Below are 17,988 nucleotides of genomic sequence, written 5' to 3'. Positions count from 1 at the left end.
TAGGAAGGAAGAGGTGTTTGCTCGATTACGCCTAGGACATTGTACATTGAACTCGTCATTACATCTGGTTGGCAAGCATGTGAATGGTTTGTATCTGGAGTGTATGGTCGGTGAAATGGTAGTATGTATGTTGAAGAGACAGAAAGATTGAAGTTGGGGTTGGAAGGAATTTGGGGCATGCGGGAAGGTCTATTAGTAGGGCTCTTTTTTAAGGGTTCTTTTTTTATTTTCTCAGAAGTACTGAATTAGGTACGAGGATTTAGAAATGTGGAGCTTATGTTGTAAGCCGTGATTGACCACACTCCTAAACAGTAGGTGGCGGCATGCACCTTTAACGTTTGTTTGCGGACCGCCATCATGGAAGAAGAAGCAGCTCAGCGAGTGGAGCCCGATCATCATCTCACACTTCCCTCTTCCCCGAATCCTTTTAAAACTCTTCCCCGGGTTTCTACCCTCCCGAACCTCTCCCTTTCTACCCTCACAACCCCACCCCCCTCCCCGACAACGCATCCCAAAACACGGATCAGGTAAGAACATTTTATATGTGTGTGCAATACAATCACAAATAAACCCACACCGCGTGAATTTGCCAGGCCGCACGACTTGCACGCAGCTCACAAAGCCAGCACAATTTGTCAGTCAAATGGCTGCTATTTACGCTTGTCCGTTTGTAAATGACCAGTGTTGGGGTGTTTGTAGCCGATATTCTTGAAGCGGTGCTAGCGTGAATGACAACTGCACAGCCATTCATACAATGTACACATGCTCCACATTTGAATGCTAGCCACTCAGTTAACTTGCTAGTTTGCGCGCTATGCTAGGTCGTAAATCTAGTTACATGCTAAACTAGAGCCGGCTGGTGAGGCTAAACTGCATGCTTTAGTTATGAGTGAAGTTAAATTCATTGCAGTCAAGTAATATGACACATTGTCCATTCATTTACGAACTGAGCCGTAAATTGCTTTCGTTCGGGATTAAGTCTTGGGACCATTAACCTGTTAGTCTTAACATGCCAGCAGTGTGCTACTGGCAAGCTAAAATATGCACGTCAACCATTGCTATGATGACCACGCCAACTAAATGTGTTCCTTTTAGTCCAATGGCAGGTTACTTTGCGTGAATTATGATACGGTTCTAATGATAATCATGCACGCAACCTCATACTAGAAGGCCCCATTCTTTTTGGGGGTCAGAAGTTAACGTTAGCTAGCTGAGAACTCAACTCTGTCTATATAACGTTAACTACATCTCTACGGACTTGAGTGTTGGCGGAGTGTACCACTATCAGTCCATACTCGTAAAAATATATTGTTCAATGCTTACCTTGTACTAGCTTTTCTTTGGGTGCTGAAATCCGTAGTTTAAAAAATAAATAAAAAGTAGCATTTTACGCGTCCTCTGCATTAGGTAACTTTAGCCGTTGTTGAGAAGGAGCAGATCGTCATTTCACGGCAGATTTGTACAGTAGTTTTGGCAAGGGACACAGAATGCATTATAGATTTATCAAACTATGGATTCCAAGCACGGGTACACAGTAAGCGTTAAAAAAAATGTATTCAAGTATCGAGTAGTAGAGCACGTTTGAAGTCGTAACTTCGCACTCCATTGAAAAGCTGTGGATTAAAGGGTGCAATATGACAGACCTCACTCAAAATGACTTCTTAATCAAAAACTACGGATTTCAGCACCCAAAGAAAAGCCCACAGTTACATGGGTACAAGGTGAAATAAAAGAATGTACATTTTTACATCCCTGATAGCGACTCGATGTAGTTGGTGGTATTCTCAGCCAACACTTATCGCAACTCTACTCTGTAGAGGTACAGAGTTGAGTTTATGCAGCAAGGTGACGAGCTGCAAATTGATGTTTCACTCTTATAATAATGGAAATCAGTTTAGATCAGGTGTTATGCATATATTTGATTAGTTTGTAAGAACATCAGTGCCTACAGATAATCTCATCCATTGAACTAAAAGCAGTTACTGTTGTAAGAAACATGGCGTTATACGTATAGTTTCAGCAGCTTGTATCGTTTACTTGATACCTTCCTATCAAGTTTTATGAGTTCAATAGTTCGCTAGCTATTTAGTATTATTGTACAAAGTCATGGGCCGAATTAAAAACCAAAACCACCGGTCGTGTTCTGTTCACTGAGCTCACATTCAATAGGCTCTATGCATTATACCGCCTCCAACGTTCTAATTTGCTTCCGATCGGGTTGATGACTTCCGGAGCGTGTTCTGCTATTGTTTTTATCATTAGCTTACTAGCTATCGTCGATGCATTTCTGACTGAAATAGTTCGCAATGACTACGTTTAAATTACAGCCCCGCGAAGGAGGTGCTAATGAACATTGCTCAGTGCCTCTGTGTTCAGTTTCTTTCAAATGTAATGGTATTGTGAGCTTCTATCGTTTCCCGGTCGATGTAGAGCTCAGAAAAAGGTGGTTGGTGGCAGTACCTCGAGACAACTTTGCTGTCACCAAACACCTTTTCTGTTTCATTACAGAAAAGGTGTGTAGTACACATTTCGTCGAAAGTGACTTTGTTGAGGGAAGAATTGGGCGGCGACAATACCCACAAAGAGGTGTTGTTCCTACTGTCTTCGCGTGGAACTGGCACATTCAAAAGAGACCAGGTGTTTGGGGAAGATGACTGAAACCTCCTGCTCCGACTGAGGGGGATGAAGAACAAGGTGCGCTGCCCGTGGACTGTGCCGTCTCTGATCCGGTGCAGAGCATGGGCCAAGCCAGTGTAAATGTGTTTATTTGCTAGCAGCAAAATAATAATTTGTTTATCTACGACATGTATCAATCATTTGTGTTGTAGTGAATATCAGTTTGTGTGGAGCTTGTATTGGCTTTAATTAGGCAATGAGTAACAGGGTTGGGGGAAAGAAATCAAGTAAACACAGAATAGCCAGAATGCAAGATTGAATACAATGTTAGAGATGTGTAATTGATTAACTGAACGGTTGAACATTTGCTGAAATACATATTTTTTTTAAACAAATCTATTCTACTATAGATTTCTTCACAAGAACATCAATACTTATTTTTCATAAAACCACTGAACTTGGCACCCATGCAGGGAACCCATTCAGGTGCGAGATAGACACTTCTGCAAGTAGTGGTAAAAATAAAAGTGGTCAACCTTCTCTCTTATCGTTTTTGAAACCTGTAGATCTGTATATATCCTTTCAACTAGGATGTTTCTCCTGTGCACAGATGACAAAGTCACACCACCTACAACCTGTGAGAAGGATTTGACCTTGCACCTGCCAGTAGTAAGCATGAGATCTCTTCAACTTCAGCTCTCCATTCTGTATCTTCCGGTAAGGGCAGTCAACATAACTTGGTACATTTGGGCACTTGACCTCCTAAGAGTCCAAAGTGTGGTCTCACACTGGGATCAAATATGATTCCATCTGGAGAGGATCCTATCCACGGAGCATCTGGGTGCACTACGAAGCCACACGGAAAGAAGTTAACATTCTTCAGTGTGCAGTACCCCTGTACAGCCACTGGCTCCATGGCTAGCCCCCGCAGTACTCCTGTACAGCCACTGGCTCCATGGCTAGCCCCCTCTTCATCTCCATGGTCTGCATACCAGATCCCTTGAACATCCGCTCAGCTAGGCGGTCAGCTGAAGTCTCTCCCCGGACATGGCAAACCTCTCGGAAACGATGCCATTCCGGGCTGCTGCTCTGCTCCCTTGTAGCAACCTCGACTTTGTGTTACATCTCGTAGGTTGTCTCTAATGCCTTGAGGTGGAACGGCTCCTGATGGCTAAGGACGTAAGCACACTGGGAAGCCTGTAGCCATCTAATGGAAGTATTGGTGGAGAAGTGGCATCGGTAATCTTCACAATTTCACGGGTCTTTGGCTGTGGAACCTGATAGGACAGAACACTGCCAGCTTGCACTGGACCAAAGGCGGACTCAACCAGGGGCACGTCAGCTGACATTTCCATTGTTGTCACGAGGGGCAGTAAGTGGAGAAAAGTTAGCATACGTTTCTGAGACGCAGAGAAGGTCCATGTCAGGCATGTATCCATTGAGTGCTTTGTAGAGAGAACTTCTGCAAAACATTTTAAAACCTTAACATCAGGTTGGAGAGATTACTATGACAAAGACTCATGTAACTTTTCCAGAAACAGCACAAGCCCGAAAGTTCAAATAAAATGAATTAAAATATACAGATTTATAGATTATATATTTACACTAGGCTTTTTCCAAAACATTTGTCATTATCATCTGGATACAATCACAAGAAAAGGTTTTCTAAAATGTTTCCATTCTAGGAACCTCCAACTTACCTTATTCCATCAGCACACGAGTTAGTAGGTTTATGGAACTCTATCCCATCAACCGGACCTGGTTTCACACCCTAATTAACAAGGATTTACTGTTACATAGGCTGAATACTTTTCAGGTGCATTTTTTATGGATATTGATAGACTCACAATAGTTCTTGGCTTGTGCCAACACTGTTCTGTGTCTGTGCAGCTGTGAACTGGTGGTGCAGCAGGAATGTTTAGTTGAGAGTAGTGGGCTGTCTGGTAAAGAAGGGCCACCAGATGATTGCACAGAGCACTTCCTGCAACACAGGAGCAGTGGCTTTGGACCACTATCACTGGTTCGGAGTGCTTTAACACCATCTGTGAAGTGACTGAGGTGAGAAACAAGAATGATGCGGCCCATAAATAACAATAAACAGTAGTGTCTGGTCTTATTAACTAGGGGCTCATTTAACTATACAGGAATAGATTGTGTCTCAGTAACACAATTACCAAACACTGCATCAACAGATTAACAGGTTATTTGGTAAAGTGGGCAATTCTAAATTGGGATTGGGACCCATCATTAATATCTATCTACTGATAAGATTAAACGTCGACACTGTCTCCAACACATTTTGACCATAATGACAGTGTCTCACAGAAGATGTTTAACAAGGTCCCTAGTAGCTATCTATAACCTTTCCCTACTCTCATGCTGTGCGGCTTTTCACTCTTCCTCATGGACCTGTGACAGGCAGCCCTCACGGTGATCTCCCCTGTCAATGTATCTTTGTTAGATACTGTGTAGAAGACATGAATAACAATTATTTTTTGCTAGCAAATATAGCTAGCAAGCATAACTTAACCAAGCTAACGAAAATACACACATTCTCAGGTAGATTCTGTCAACGTTACATCATTTTACAAAGTAACTAGCTAGCTACAGTTAATAGTTAAATTTGGTAGCTAATGATTGTAACTAGTTAATGTTAAATCTGTCACTGACTTGGTACTCACCTTGATAGTTGTCTATGTAGCTTCCTATATACACCTTGAACCCCTTTTCATTCATGCAAGCTGGAGTCTCTGAGGCTGATTTAACAATTCGATGTACATCATTAATATTAATTTGAGGCAAGTCCTGAAGACACCTAGTAAAAAACTGCGACATAGTGGTAGTAACGTTATATCGTTGATAACAACTAGACTGACCGGAAATTGCCACACCGATAGGAAGTGTGTTTTAGAACGTTCGATCATGGAATGTGCATAAGGGCTATTGTTCTCCTGCTCTTCCCTCAGCCTCTTAATACTTCTTCCTATGCACTATTCTAACTTTTCCTACTTTTCTCGCTGTTTTCTTGTCTGACCTCCAGATCCAATCTTTGTGACCATACTCCAGTTTTGACCCATCTGCAGCAGCTACTCTCCCATCCAGTGGTAGTTATGGACTCCGGTGTGATTGAAGGAGGACTCAATGTCACCCTGACCATTAGATTGCTCATGCACGGCAAGGTGAGCAAGATCCCACAGCAGATGACTGTTAACCCATGGAGCTAAAGGCTAGGTAATGTCATGCTGACCATTAGATTGCTGATGCAAGGAGTGACCTCCCACAGCAGGTGACTAAAGTTTAGATATTACATTTCTAAATGCATTTGTTTTTCTTTTAGGAAGTTGGAAGCATCATTGGCAAGAAAGGTGAATCTGTGAAGAAGATGAGAGAAGAGGTGACATACCTTCTGTTTCTAAATGACACTAAAGCTGTTTGTTCTGTTAATTGCACCTCTTTTATGGAACTCTTAAAACTAATGGTGAATTTCCCATCCCCTTGCGTCCAGAGTGGAGCTCGCATCAACATCTCAGAGGGCAACTGTCCTGAGAGGATCATCACTTTGGCAGGCCCTACCACCGCCATCTTCAAAGCATTCTCCATGATCATCGAAAAGCTGGAAGAGGTAACTTAATTACCCTGTCTTGTCCAGGCCCAACTGTTTATTTGTCACTTTGGCATCTATAGGGAATGTGATGTGGCTACTTTTACGGAACCGATTAACACTACCTCTCAGTTCAGGTGCATGAATAGAGGAACTGACTGGATGTGTGAGGTGTTCAACTAATCCTAGAGGACTATTAGAAGTTGGTTTGAAAAAAAGTTATTTATTAACAATACATCTGTTTACAGTTGTCCTCCAACAGTGGCTGAACACCTCTCACATATCCATCAATGATGTTGTCAAGTGGAAGTTCTGGAGTAAGTTAATTGATCAATCAATCTCCTCTCTTCTCTCCCAGGACATCAGCAGCTCCATGACGAACAGTACGGCCACCAGCAAGCCCCCTGTCACCCTCCGCATCGTGGTGCCAGCCAGCCAGTGTGGGTCCCTCATTGGCAAGGGAGGCTGCAAGATCAAAGAAATCAGAGAGGTGGGTGGGGTAACATATGTACTCAAATTTGCACTTGATTTTTCTTACTAGCCAGCAATGCAAACTAGTCACCTTTCGGCGAAATTAGAATTTTTGAAACCAATAGGTGACCTACATGATCCGTGTAGATCCGATGAGAAAAGTTTGGGGGGGAAGGAAGGGGGAGTTGGCTTTGGATCAATACTGGCTGTAAGCGAACAAGTGATGCGCATTTGGAGCAATACTGGCTGTATCCAAGGCTCAGCCAATCGTTCACATTAACAGAATGCAACACGCGACTGAAGTTAGAAGAGACAACCAATTTGCTTGTTACAGCATCAGGGCGCGCTCTGGAAAGACAGTGGAGAGTGGAAAGGCAGTTTGCCAGTTACAGCAGCGCGTCCCCTGAACGATAACGAAGAGGTAGGTGAGAAACCTGACCACGGAGATGGGGGTGAGAAGGTGATGACACGTATTTCATGAGCTGTAACCGAAAAACAACTGGCATTTGGAAAGTTTGAGGTGAGGTAGGGCTGGGCGGTATACCGTATTTTAAAATACCGGTATTGATGCATGGACCTGTTTGGGTTTTTACTTTACCTTCTATAATGGTATTTTAATATTTGGTTTGTTAAATGTGATACGCCATGTGTGACGTCCATTTTTATAGTTTACTCGGGTACTTGAGTCATCCCTCTACGCTCTCTCTTTCCATGCCGCTTTCCACACAGACCTAGTCCCACCCCCGTCACTCAAGGAGCGCATTTGTTGTTGCTTGACCACGAGACTGTTTCATTCAGTCAGCATGGTCAATGCAGCACATGCAACAATGTTGATGACAACGATGTTTCCACTTTGATCTGAATATAAATCCACAAGCGTTATATAATTACAATATTAGTTTGTTTCTTACATCTGCAAACAGCTAGTTTGTATTTTCTTAGTAAGGTAAGCTAAATCGTGTTGGCCACTAATGCTAATCGCTAGTTAGCTGGCTAGCTAATAAAAGTACTGAGTCAGAACAAATGTAGCTAGCTAATACAGCCTGATACCAGTACTGGTGGAGGCCTAAATCAGCATGTTTGTGCAACAGTATCTTCTAAATCAAAGAGGAATAGGCGAAGCATGAATGTTGGCTACATGAATAAAGATCTAATGTAGCCCAAGACTATAAGGTCCCCTAGGAAACACTGAACTTCACTTTGGTTCCTACCCTGTCACAATAACTCGTCCATGGCATTTTCATTCGTTGTCATGTCAAACAACACTATTCAAAGTGCCCACTATTAGTTATATTCCAACTATAGAATTATAATAAACATTCTATTTCCATGATTCCAAAAGATCCCCCAAGTGTTTTGATCTAAATCGCAATTGCAACATTTGGTTAAATACATTTTGTATTTTGCCCATATCGTGGCAGTGTGGAAATTGATGGAAATGCAGAAAATGATTTTAGGTTGAATTGAACAGCATAAAACAATCTGAATGGAGAAAGACCCATTGAAATAATTTAGAATATATGCTAGCTAGCCAGAGAAATGTTGGGCAACATTAGCCAACTTAACTGATCAAATAGAGTTTATGGTGTGAAAATTTGCTGACTAATAAAGTCAGACAGCTAGCTAGCTAACGTTACAACATCAGATGAGCTAACTTTAGTAACCTAACCAATTCGCTATAGTATTAACTGGTATGCGACTCCTTGCCGTTCCTCAAGTTATAACGTGTTACTTGCTTACTGGACCCTGGCAATCTGTGTGAAATGTTAACTAGCTAATGAACTAACTGCTCTCTGTGAGCTAATGTTTTCCCTATGTGGTTAATGTTTTACAGTATGTGGTTAATTTTCAGAATGAGACAATTAGGTGAAAATGAGGCGTTGCTTGTTAAACAAGTGGATTCAGGGATCAAGTGTAGCTGGGCCTGGCTTAAGCTGGATGCCACACCACACACTTTCCCCCTTCTCACTTTTTCAATACACTTTCTCAATTATGCCAACAAAGGGTATCATGCTCAGCTGGCACATTGTACACTTTCTGCCTGTGGACATCTGTTCTACAATGTAATAATGTGCAGTGTAGCCCAAAGATATTGGTTTTGTTGAACTTTCCTATAACACTTGTGTGAGTGAGGGGGGATTATTAAATGTTTTACTCTGAACGTTATTTTTGCACACATGTAGCCTTGTGCACTTGATTGATGTCTACTATAGTGGCCACTATAATAGAGAAAAAATAGAATCCCTGTTTCGTTCTACTTTAAATGTTTTTTTCCGAAGTGCAATATTTAGATTGTGTATGGTCACAAGCTTTCTATTATAAAGGCTGTCATGGCTAACTGCCATTTTAGTGTATTGTTTTTTGTCAAGACTTGAGTGTCATTTGCAGTAAAGTCTAGGCAACAAATAACATTGGATTGCTTTCTTAAATTTTGTTAGCTGTGAGTTAGGTTCACATTAACCACTATCTTACACACAGAGACTGATCATCTAGATTCTTTGTTTAATTAGTTAACTTGCATTCCCCCTAGCAGGGATTTTCAGGATATTTCAGTGTAAAAAAAGTGTCACCTTCTTGGGCCCTCACCAGTTTGCATCCCCGACTTGCACAGATTTAGCAGAAAGTGTCTATTTTGAAAGGTTTTACTTGCAGTGACTGTGATCGGTGGCCGTTTTACCTACCTTAGTTCAGAGCACTGATTGTAAGTTTTGTCTGGATATGAGCGTCTGCTAAATTATGTAAGTCCAGACCAGTCAATCTCTCCTCTCTCTAGTCGACAGGTGCTCAGGTACAGGTGGCAGGGGACATGCTTCCTAACTCAACAGAACGGGCCATCACCATCGCAGGGATCCCCCAGTCCATAATTGAGTGTGTCAAGCAAATCTGCGTGGTTATGCTGGAGGTAAGTGTAAGTAATATCCTCAAATCGTTGATCTATTTTTATTCAGTTTAAATGTTAATCATTTTCTTCATTTGTCAAATTTCCCTTGCAACCTCTGGTACCCATTTTGGCATCTCTTGCTTACTTATACAAAAGTGTTTTGAAAACATGTCTGAATTAAACCCATTTTCCTGTCCCTCCTTCTCGCCCATCCCTCCTGTCTCACCTTTTCTCTTTCCCTTCCCTCTTTCCTCCAGTCTCCCCCTAAGGGGGTCACCATCCCATACCGACCAAAACCTTCAGGATCCCCTGTCATCTTTGCTGGAGGACAGGTATGTTTGATATATGTTTTTAATTTATATACATGTTTTTATTTAGATCATTTAATCAACTTACTGCTGGCTGGGAAGGGGGATGGGGGGTTCCTCTGAGAACTAACCTGTAGTTGATCTGTTATCTGTCCTGCTGTATTTTTATAGGGAATTTAGCAATAATAAACTCTATGATACTTTTGCCCAGCCTTTGGTTTTATGTTACTGTTATGACATCTGGTGGTTACTAACAGAAATAGAGATGTGCACGGTTATTTGAATATCTGAACAGATGTTAGTATTCAAATACTTGTGGGAATATTCATTTTTGTGGGCAAGAGTGTAGGGGCCTATTTTAACAGAGAAAAAGGCTTTTTTCCCCAAGTTAAAATATCCATGTTACATACAAGGATTTACCATGACATTTCAAATTATTAATTTAATAAAAACCTTTTCAGTGTAGCTATGACGCACTCCCATACGTCATAGCACAGTCTGCTTGCTCCCATTTCACTTGCCCCTCTGCAGCTTCAGCAATATCGCGCCAGCCTCTCTCCCTTGCGCCGCAGTGCTAAGGTTAAAAACTTAAGTAAAAAATATCCATAAATCCCACACAAATGCATGCTATTATTCGAATAGTGAACTTATTTCAAAGCCCCATCCCTAAACTGAAGTAGACCTCCCTCCACCCACCATTGTTACTGTTACTGGGAGAATGAATAATTTGGTTCCTTGTTCAAGATTTGGCTACTTTAAAATGTATTGAGAGCATTTAGAGACATAGACCTATAGGATCTGTGGGTGTTGAAGAAAAAGATACTCTTGTTTGGGGACATACAATGTTCAGGCACTGCACGGACACTATGGAAGCTGTAGTCCTGAGCGCAGAGTTAAATTGTTTCAAACCATTTTAAAACTCTAAATTGTTGTTTGAGATGGATGTACGATATCTAGTGAAAGTCTACACACCCTTGCAATGTTTTTACATTTTGTTGCCTTAAATTTCAACAACAAAAAAAAGATTAAATTGAGATTTTCCCCTACTGATCTACACAATATACTCCACATTTTCAAAGTGAAAGAGAAATTATAGAAATGTTCGGGGGAAAAAACAGACGTCTTGATTGCAAAGGTCTTCACACCCCTTTCTGTGGCACATCTAAATATGTTCAGGAGCACAGATAATTCGGGGTCGCTTTCTGTATAAACAAATACACGGATTTGACCGTTAAGCTATCACTCAAATGAAAGCCAACCCCTATCACTATGTAGAACTACCTGTGAGGTGGTGATTTATTGAAATGATCCAGTCCAGTTTTTTTGTATTTTTCTTTTGTATTTGCCATCTACCGTAAACTTTGGCACATCAACAGTTATATGTTGTATTCCCAGGTTCGTTGTGGTTTGTCTGTAAGAGCGCAAATGGTACATGTTGCTGCGGTTATTGTCCCAGTTTCATTGATTGCAATATCGATTAGAGTGATTAATTTGCATGTGCTATTACAGTAGAACAAGCTAATCAATTCCAGTTTAGAGTGGATGCTTGGCAAATGTTGACGCGTGTGCACTTTAAGGTACTAATTTAGCAAAATAAAAGTAATCTGAACGCAAGTGTGACATGTGTAGAAGGCATTGGTCTTCAAAATACACAACCTATTTCAGTAAATGTATTGTTTTGACACTGGACTATAAATCCATGACAACAGGAAGCAGCAACAGTATCAACTTGTGTTTTTAGGAATAACATTTATACTTTTAACATTCTAACACATGTTTGTCCTGTGTACTCTTGTGGCTGCAAATCGTGTTTTGTTGACAGGATACCTATGAACACGTTATTTTTTTTCAGGCGTACGCCGTTCAAGGACAACATGCGATACCCCAGCCAGATGTAAGTGCTGTTGTCACAATTTCTCCCTCCTGGTGTCCGTATCCTCTCTACCCTCTGTCCTTCCCCCAAAATCCTTACCTGTCCCTGCCATACTTTTCCGTACCTTCCCTACCTTATGCTATCATCTCTACCCTTCACCTCTCAATTTATGCCCCCCAGTTCCCTATCCTCTACCTCCCTGCCCTGCCATTTCTTTTATCTACCATTCCTAACATACCCTCCCTCCAACCAGTGCACTAGGGAAAGGTGTTAGGTAGAATGTGGGGCTGAGGCTCCAAACCCAGCCTGGTTGTAATGATATAAGAGGAAGGATTTGATCAGAAACGAGCCTCGTGGTGAAGAGATGACATTAATAGACAAATAATTTAGAGGAGTTAGTGTATTTGGTAGTGTATTAACCAATAACGTCATTCTCAACATTTTTATTTAACATAGCACTGGGTTATGGTTTAAGAAATTATGTTTAGGTTCACTATTGATCTAGTGTTATTGTCTTAACTATTACTGTGTTGATTATACCATGGCCTGTAGTTATGTGGGCCTGGTTGGTTTTGTTTGGTACGGGCCAGGAAATATCTATTCCTTCATACTGAGAACATGTAGTGTCACATCCATCTGCCAGAAGACTATAAGCAAACATTCCAAACTGAGTTCTCCAGAGCTACAGTGGAAAGACCATGGGGTACAAATGTATTAAGTATGATTCCACAACCCACCCAACACTTGTCCATTTTAGATAAAGAAAATAACATAGCTGGGTTGTGTGTTCATTAGTGCATGCAACAGAGTTTAACAGAAAGTCCAGGTAGTCCCTAACTGTTCCAGTCAGTTTGGTATGTAATGAACACAACTCCAACTACTATTATGAATGTTGTGGTGAATGAAATGGTTTCGGTACTTTACTGACCATGCTTCTTGTCCCGTCTCTTTCCATTCCTCTCCTCCCTCCCTGCCCCATCTCTTGCCCTCACAGTCTTCCTCTATCTCTCCACAGCTCACCAAGTTACACCAGCTGGCCATGCAGCAGAGCCCCTTCCCAATGGCCCCAAGCAACCAAGGGTTCCAAGGTACTAAGGACTTAACAATACAATAGTTTGTATAAAAAATTGAATAAAAAGATAAGGTTCTTGAAACTACTGCGCTCAGAATTGGTGTGTTGACCAAATTTAAAACATCAGCAGGAGTGCGGACCGCACTCAGTTATTTTATGCTTCTTTTTTTTTTTATTCGTTGAGGCAAATGGCAAAATGCAAATGTTCTGGCTGTCAGGCCATCGTTAGTGTGTCACATGGATAGAAAAAAGAACTCCTCGACGAAGTCTTTACCTACTGAAATGTCAGTTAAGATTTTGTTACATTGAACATGCCACCACAATGGCATTTACATATCATGAAGAGTGCCAAGTTCCTCTTGATCCTTGTTTTGTTTATATATTTTTGGCTTGTTGATTTAGGAGGGATGGATGCGTCTGCCCAAACTAGTTCCCATGAGATGACCATTCCAAATGATGTAAGTATTTCCACAGTGATGACTCTGACGCTCCCCTTCCATTTCCCTCCAGTGATTAGACATTTCACACTATCAATCGACTCCACTCTAATTGATTGGCGTAACTGAATTCCTGGTTCTGTCTCTCCTCTTGTTGATTGGCTTAACTGACTTCCTGTTTTTCTTCCTCCTAGTTGATTGGCTGCATCATTGGTCGCCAGGGTGCTAAGATCAATGAGATCCGCCAGATGTCGGGTGCCCAGATAAAGATAGCTAACCCTGTGGAGGGCTCCGCAGACAGACAGGTCACCATCACCGGTTCCACCGCTTCCATCAGCCTGGCAGAGTACCTCATCAACGCCAGGTCAGACACATTAGTTACACGCTTTTTAACCAACTACCATCTTTTGTCCTTTTAGAGTCAGGGATAAATTGACTTTGGGTTGCAAAATTCAAGAAACTTCCCCTAGATTCCTGGGATAGATTCCCAGTTGGAGGATTACCTCCCTGCATGTTCCCTCCTGATTCTGGAAATCCTCTAACCATGTTTTCTGAAAAACCTGAGAAGTTTGGGTTCTGGGAACTTTCTGGAATTTTGCTCCTGGTCCTGGAGCACCACAGTTGCTTGGTGCAGTAGGCATTTGATCCAGCCCAACGCAAACTAAAACAGAGCTGGGTTGGAACAAAAGCCGGTGGCTCTCCAGAACTAAGGTAGCCCAGTATTCAACCAAGCCCCCCTTTTTTTTCTTTTTTGTAGAACTGAGAATCCACCCAATCTTATCTACCCCACACCATGGTACTTCCTTTTGACATTTGGGTGCCTCCCAGTTGGTCTGCCTACAGTACAATGTGTTTGTGTTAGATGACTGCTTAACCCCCACCTCTATCCATGGCATGTTTGAGGGGATCAGTTTGAACAAGACGCGGCACAGAATCGCTGATCTTTATCACATAATGAGTAGTTATTCAGGGATGGAAGATGATTTGTAGATCAGTGATCCTGTGCAGTCCGGCTGGAACGTAGTAGATCTCAAACACGCACATTGTCTATTGAAACATGAGTCAGTCTTCTAATGATGTTTACTCATTGATGGCCACTATTGTCAGTTTTTCTATGCCTGTCACTCTCTCACACCCCTCCCTGACTGTCAGTCTGTGCTTAGGATTCCCCCTCATGTACCCTCCCAACCCTGAAGTCTACCCCTCACTCCTTCCATACTCACCAGCCTATCCTGGAACCCATCCCGACTGTGTGTCCCTCTTTTTCCTTCTTGTCTCTCTTGTTTCTACAGCGTAGAGTCCTCTAAATTCTCCTCCTCGAACCCTGAACAGACCCACAGCACCAGCCTCCTCTGCCCTCCTCTCTCCACTACTACCACCTCTCCTGCCGCTACCTCCTCTACTGCTTCCTCCTTCTCTTCTTCCTCCTGTTTGGCGCCCCCCTCCGCCTCCATCTCTCTGTCCTTGTTGGCTCCTCAAGGACCTTCTTCCGCTGACTCACCACTCCCACCCAACTCCCCTGCTGTCCCCTGTGTCTCCAGTCTCCTCAGTCTTAAGCCCCTCCCCCTCCTGGCCCTCCATGTTGTTTCCACTGGCCCCACCTCCTCCAGTAACCCTACCCACTCAGCCAATCCCGAGCCAAAGCTTTCCTCAGAGCTGGGCTCCAAGTCTAAGAGGCGAAGGCTTTCTCCGTACTAAAGCTACGGCCATAATAGAAACTACAGTACAGACGTGAAGTGTGTCCCAAATGGCACTTCCTTATATAGTGCACTACTTTTCACCAGGGCCCTCGTCAAAAGTGGGCTCTGGTCAAAAGTGCTACACTTTATAGGGAATAAGGGGCCATTTGGGATGTTGCCAAGCTTAGCGTTGTCTGTACTTGGTCCTCACTGCTTTAAACCTGGCTGTGCCCTATGCCACATGCTTCTTAACTATACAATTAATCAAAAAAATGCCACAAAAAAAGTTGCACTCCCAGATATGGCTTCTCTCCTCCATGTTCTTTGGGTCCACTGCTTGGTTTATGTCTCACTCACCCTCTTGAAGGTCCCTGATCATTCTACCTAAAGACTGCATCAGCATGGGCACGCTTGTCTCAGACTGACTTCAACGTTACTAATTAAAGCTTTTGGTTGGATTTTCTCTCTTACTGTAAGCTCAGGTAGCACCTCTCATGCCATCTTTATGTTAAGATCTCATGCTGTATTTCATTTATTTGAATATTAACTTTGTCCTGGATAATACAGTTGAAGTCGGAAGTTTACAAACACCTTAGCCAAATACATTTAAACTCAGTTTTTCACAATTTCTGACATTTAATCCTAGTAAAAATGTCCTGTCTTAGGTCAGTTAACATCACCACTTTATTTTAAGAATGTGAAATGTCAGAATAATAGTAGAGAGAATTATTTAATTAACGCCTTCCTGAGCGGTATGATGGCTGCGTGGTCCCATGGTGTTTATACTTGCGGACTATTGTTTGTACAGTTGAACATGGTACCTTCAGGCATTTGGAACTTGCTCCCAAGGATGAACCAGACCTGTGGAGGTCTACAATTTGTTTGAGGTCTTGGCTGATTTCTTTTGATTTTCCCATGATGTCAAGCAAAGAGGCACTGAGTTTGAAGGTAGGCCTTGAAATACATCCACAGGTACACCTGCAATTGACTCAAATGATGTCAATTAGCCTATCAGAAGCTTCTAAAGCCATGACATAATTTTCTGGAATTTTCCAGGCTGTTTAAAGGCACAGTCAACTTAGTGTATGTAAACTTCTTACCCACTGGAATTGTGATGCAGTGAAATAATCTGTCTGTAAACAATTGTTGGAAAAATTACTTGTCATGCAGAAAGTAGATGTCCTAACCGACTTGCCAAAGCTATAGTTTGTTAACAAGAAATGTATGGAGTGGTTTAAAAACAAGTTTTAATGACTCCAACCTGAGTGTATGTAAACATCCGACTTCAACTGTATGTGGGGTAGCTAGTTATATGTAAAGTGTTCATTATAGTGCTAAAATCTTGTGTCTATCTGCCACATGGGGTGAAGTTGGGCTTAATCACTATAATAGTTTGCCCTCAGGTATCATATAGCCCTGCTAATCATGGGTTGTTGGACCTTTACAATTTCAGGAAATTGATGTCCTCGTAATGCCTAGATTAGGACTCTTGAATCGAGCCATAACTGCTTCCTTTATCCTTTTGCTGGCAATCACTGATGCACTACAATTTATTAGCACTGATCAGAGGTCAGTGACTTTAAGGTGAAATGGAAGGACATATGGAATACACTCTTTGAAGAGGTTGATGTCAAGGAAACAACATCCTCTTATCCATTGATAGTTAATACTCCTCTAGAGGCTTATCTATTGGGTAGACATTTTATGAACTGAAAAAAAGTGTTGTGGAGGTTTGTAGAAGGTTAAATTGTGAAAAGGTGAGTTTGTCCTGTTTTATCGTTCTAATTTGAAACACACAGCATGCTTATTCTCTCCCCCTTCGATCTCTCAATGTGTCTCTCTCCAGGCTCTCCTCTGAAGCGACAGGACTGGCGGCCAACTGATAGAACACTCTGCATAGATGTGATCTGCACTAATCCCCCCCACATTTTACCTTCTGCCACCAATTGATCCATCAGTCAGTTCTCTCCTTTAAAGTGGTCAATGCAACTATCCAACTTAGTTTATTTTAATTATTTTTTTGAAAATCACCTGATTTTTTTTTTATTTTTTATTTTTTGATCTGCGTTCATTTTTCTGTGTTTACATTTTTTTTTTTAAGGCCCTTTGAGTCCCAGTTGGATGTTTTTAATGATTTGTTCTTTTTTGTTGAAGGGAGAAAGTTTTTATCTTTCTTGACACCATTACAAGAGTATAGGTAGAGAAATCTGAATAGGTTTAGTTCTCTAAAAGTTTTTGTTTTATACAAATAACAAATAAATGTCCAAACAAAATATACTTTTTTTTCTTCTGCATTTTTAGCCCCCCCAACCCACCACCATCCTGCATCCCCTAGTAATTCTATCCATTGCAGAAATTCAAAAACTCACCTTGATTTGGTGATGTCACTTCCTGTTATGTCACTATGCTCGCAAAATAAAAGGGGGAATCTGTCACTGCTGGTATTTTCGGTATGACAAACAGCTCTAACACTACTAGAAAACGTGGATATTGCATTTGTTGAAAACAATTTCAAACTGTATGTATTCATGTCACCTTAACCTTTTTGTTTCTATGTCATTCCTATTTTTCCAACTTCACTTTGCCCCCCCCCCGTGTGATCATATGTTTCTTCAATGGAGGAAATATTTGTTTTAACTACCAAAGGAGAGAAACTCCTGAACTATGACTGGTGTGTCTGTCTGTGAGTGTGAGGAGAGAAACTAAGATATTATGAATCGCTGAAACTAAGACAGGGCGATAAAAATAAATGAATTTCCTGCTCTTTGCTTTCTTTGCTCAAGTCATATTTAATTTTTTATTATTTGCAGGAAATAAAGTAACTTTTGTGCACGTTTTCGAAAGAAATGTAGACATTGGGTGCCACAACATTGTTAAAAAACGACAGAAATAAAGATGTGAAATGCTCAAACTACAAATTCTCGTTCTCTGTTGCTGCCTGTCGCGTGTGTGTGTGTAACTTTCATAAAATCTATTCCTTTTCATAATGGTCAATAAGTTATTCATTCTTCTACTGGGCACTGAAGTTCATTGGAATGGTCACTGCTATG

General features: G+C 41.5%; 1 protein-coding gene across 10 annotated transcripts; it reads left to right on the top strand.

The window, feature by feature from the left end:
- The first annotated feature begins 333 nt into the window (after positions 1 to 333).
- Positions 334 to 17,856, top strand: LOC106582661 (poly(rC)-binding protein 2). Of its 10 annotated transcripts, none has more exons than XM_045705134.1 (13): positions 393 to 527; positions 2,509 to 2,694; positions 5,657 to 5,795; positions 5,954 to 6,010; positions 6,122 to 6,238; positions 6,576 to 6,707; positions 9,462 to 9,596; positions 9,827 to 9,901; positions 11,730 to 11,771; positions 12,745 to 12,838; positions 13,219 to 13,280; positions 13,454 to 13,623; positions 16,785 to 17,856. In XM_045705134.1, the coding sequence occupies exons 3-13, from the start codon at positions 5,727 to 5,729 to the stop codon at positions 16,819 to 16,821; spliced, it is 990 nt and encodes a 329-aa protein (XP_045561090.1). In that variant the 5' UTR covers positions 393 to 527; positions 2,509 to 2,694; positions 5,657 to 5,726; the 3' UTR covers positions 16,822 to 17,856. The 10 variants fall into 10 exon arrangements, with proteins under 10 accessions (XP_014021404.1, XP_014021401.1, XP_014021403.1 ...); XM_045705133.1 differs by having other exon boundaries at positions 2,509 to 2,753; XM_014165929.2 differs by lacking the exon at positions 2,509 to 2,694 and having other exon boundaries at positions 334 to 527; positions 9,462 to 9,590; positions 12,766 to 12,838.
- Positions 17,857 to 17,988: the final 132 nt, after the last annotated feature.

This window comes from Salmo salar, chromosome ssa22 (assembly GCF_905237065.1).
Source record: "Salmo salar chromosome ssa22, Ssal_v3.1, whole genome shotgun sequence".
In the NCBI taxonomy this organism is placed as follows: domain Eukaryota; kingdom Metazoa; phylum Chordata; class Actinopteri; order Salmoniformes; family Salmonidae; genus Salmo; species Salmo salar.
The sequence above is the reverse complement of the archived record's forward strand: the minus strand, read 5'-3'. Positions and strand labels throughout refer to the sequence as shown.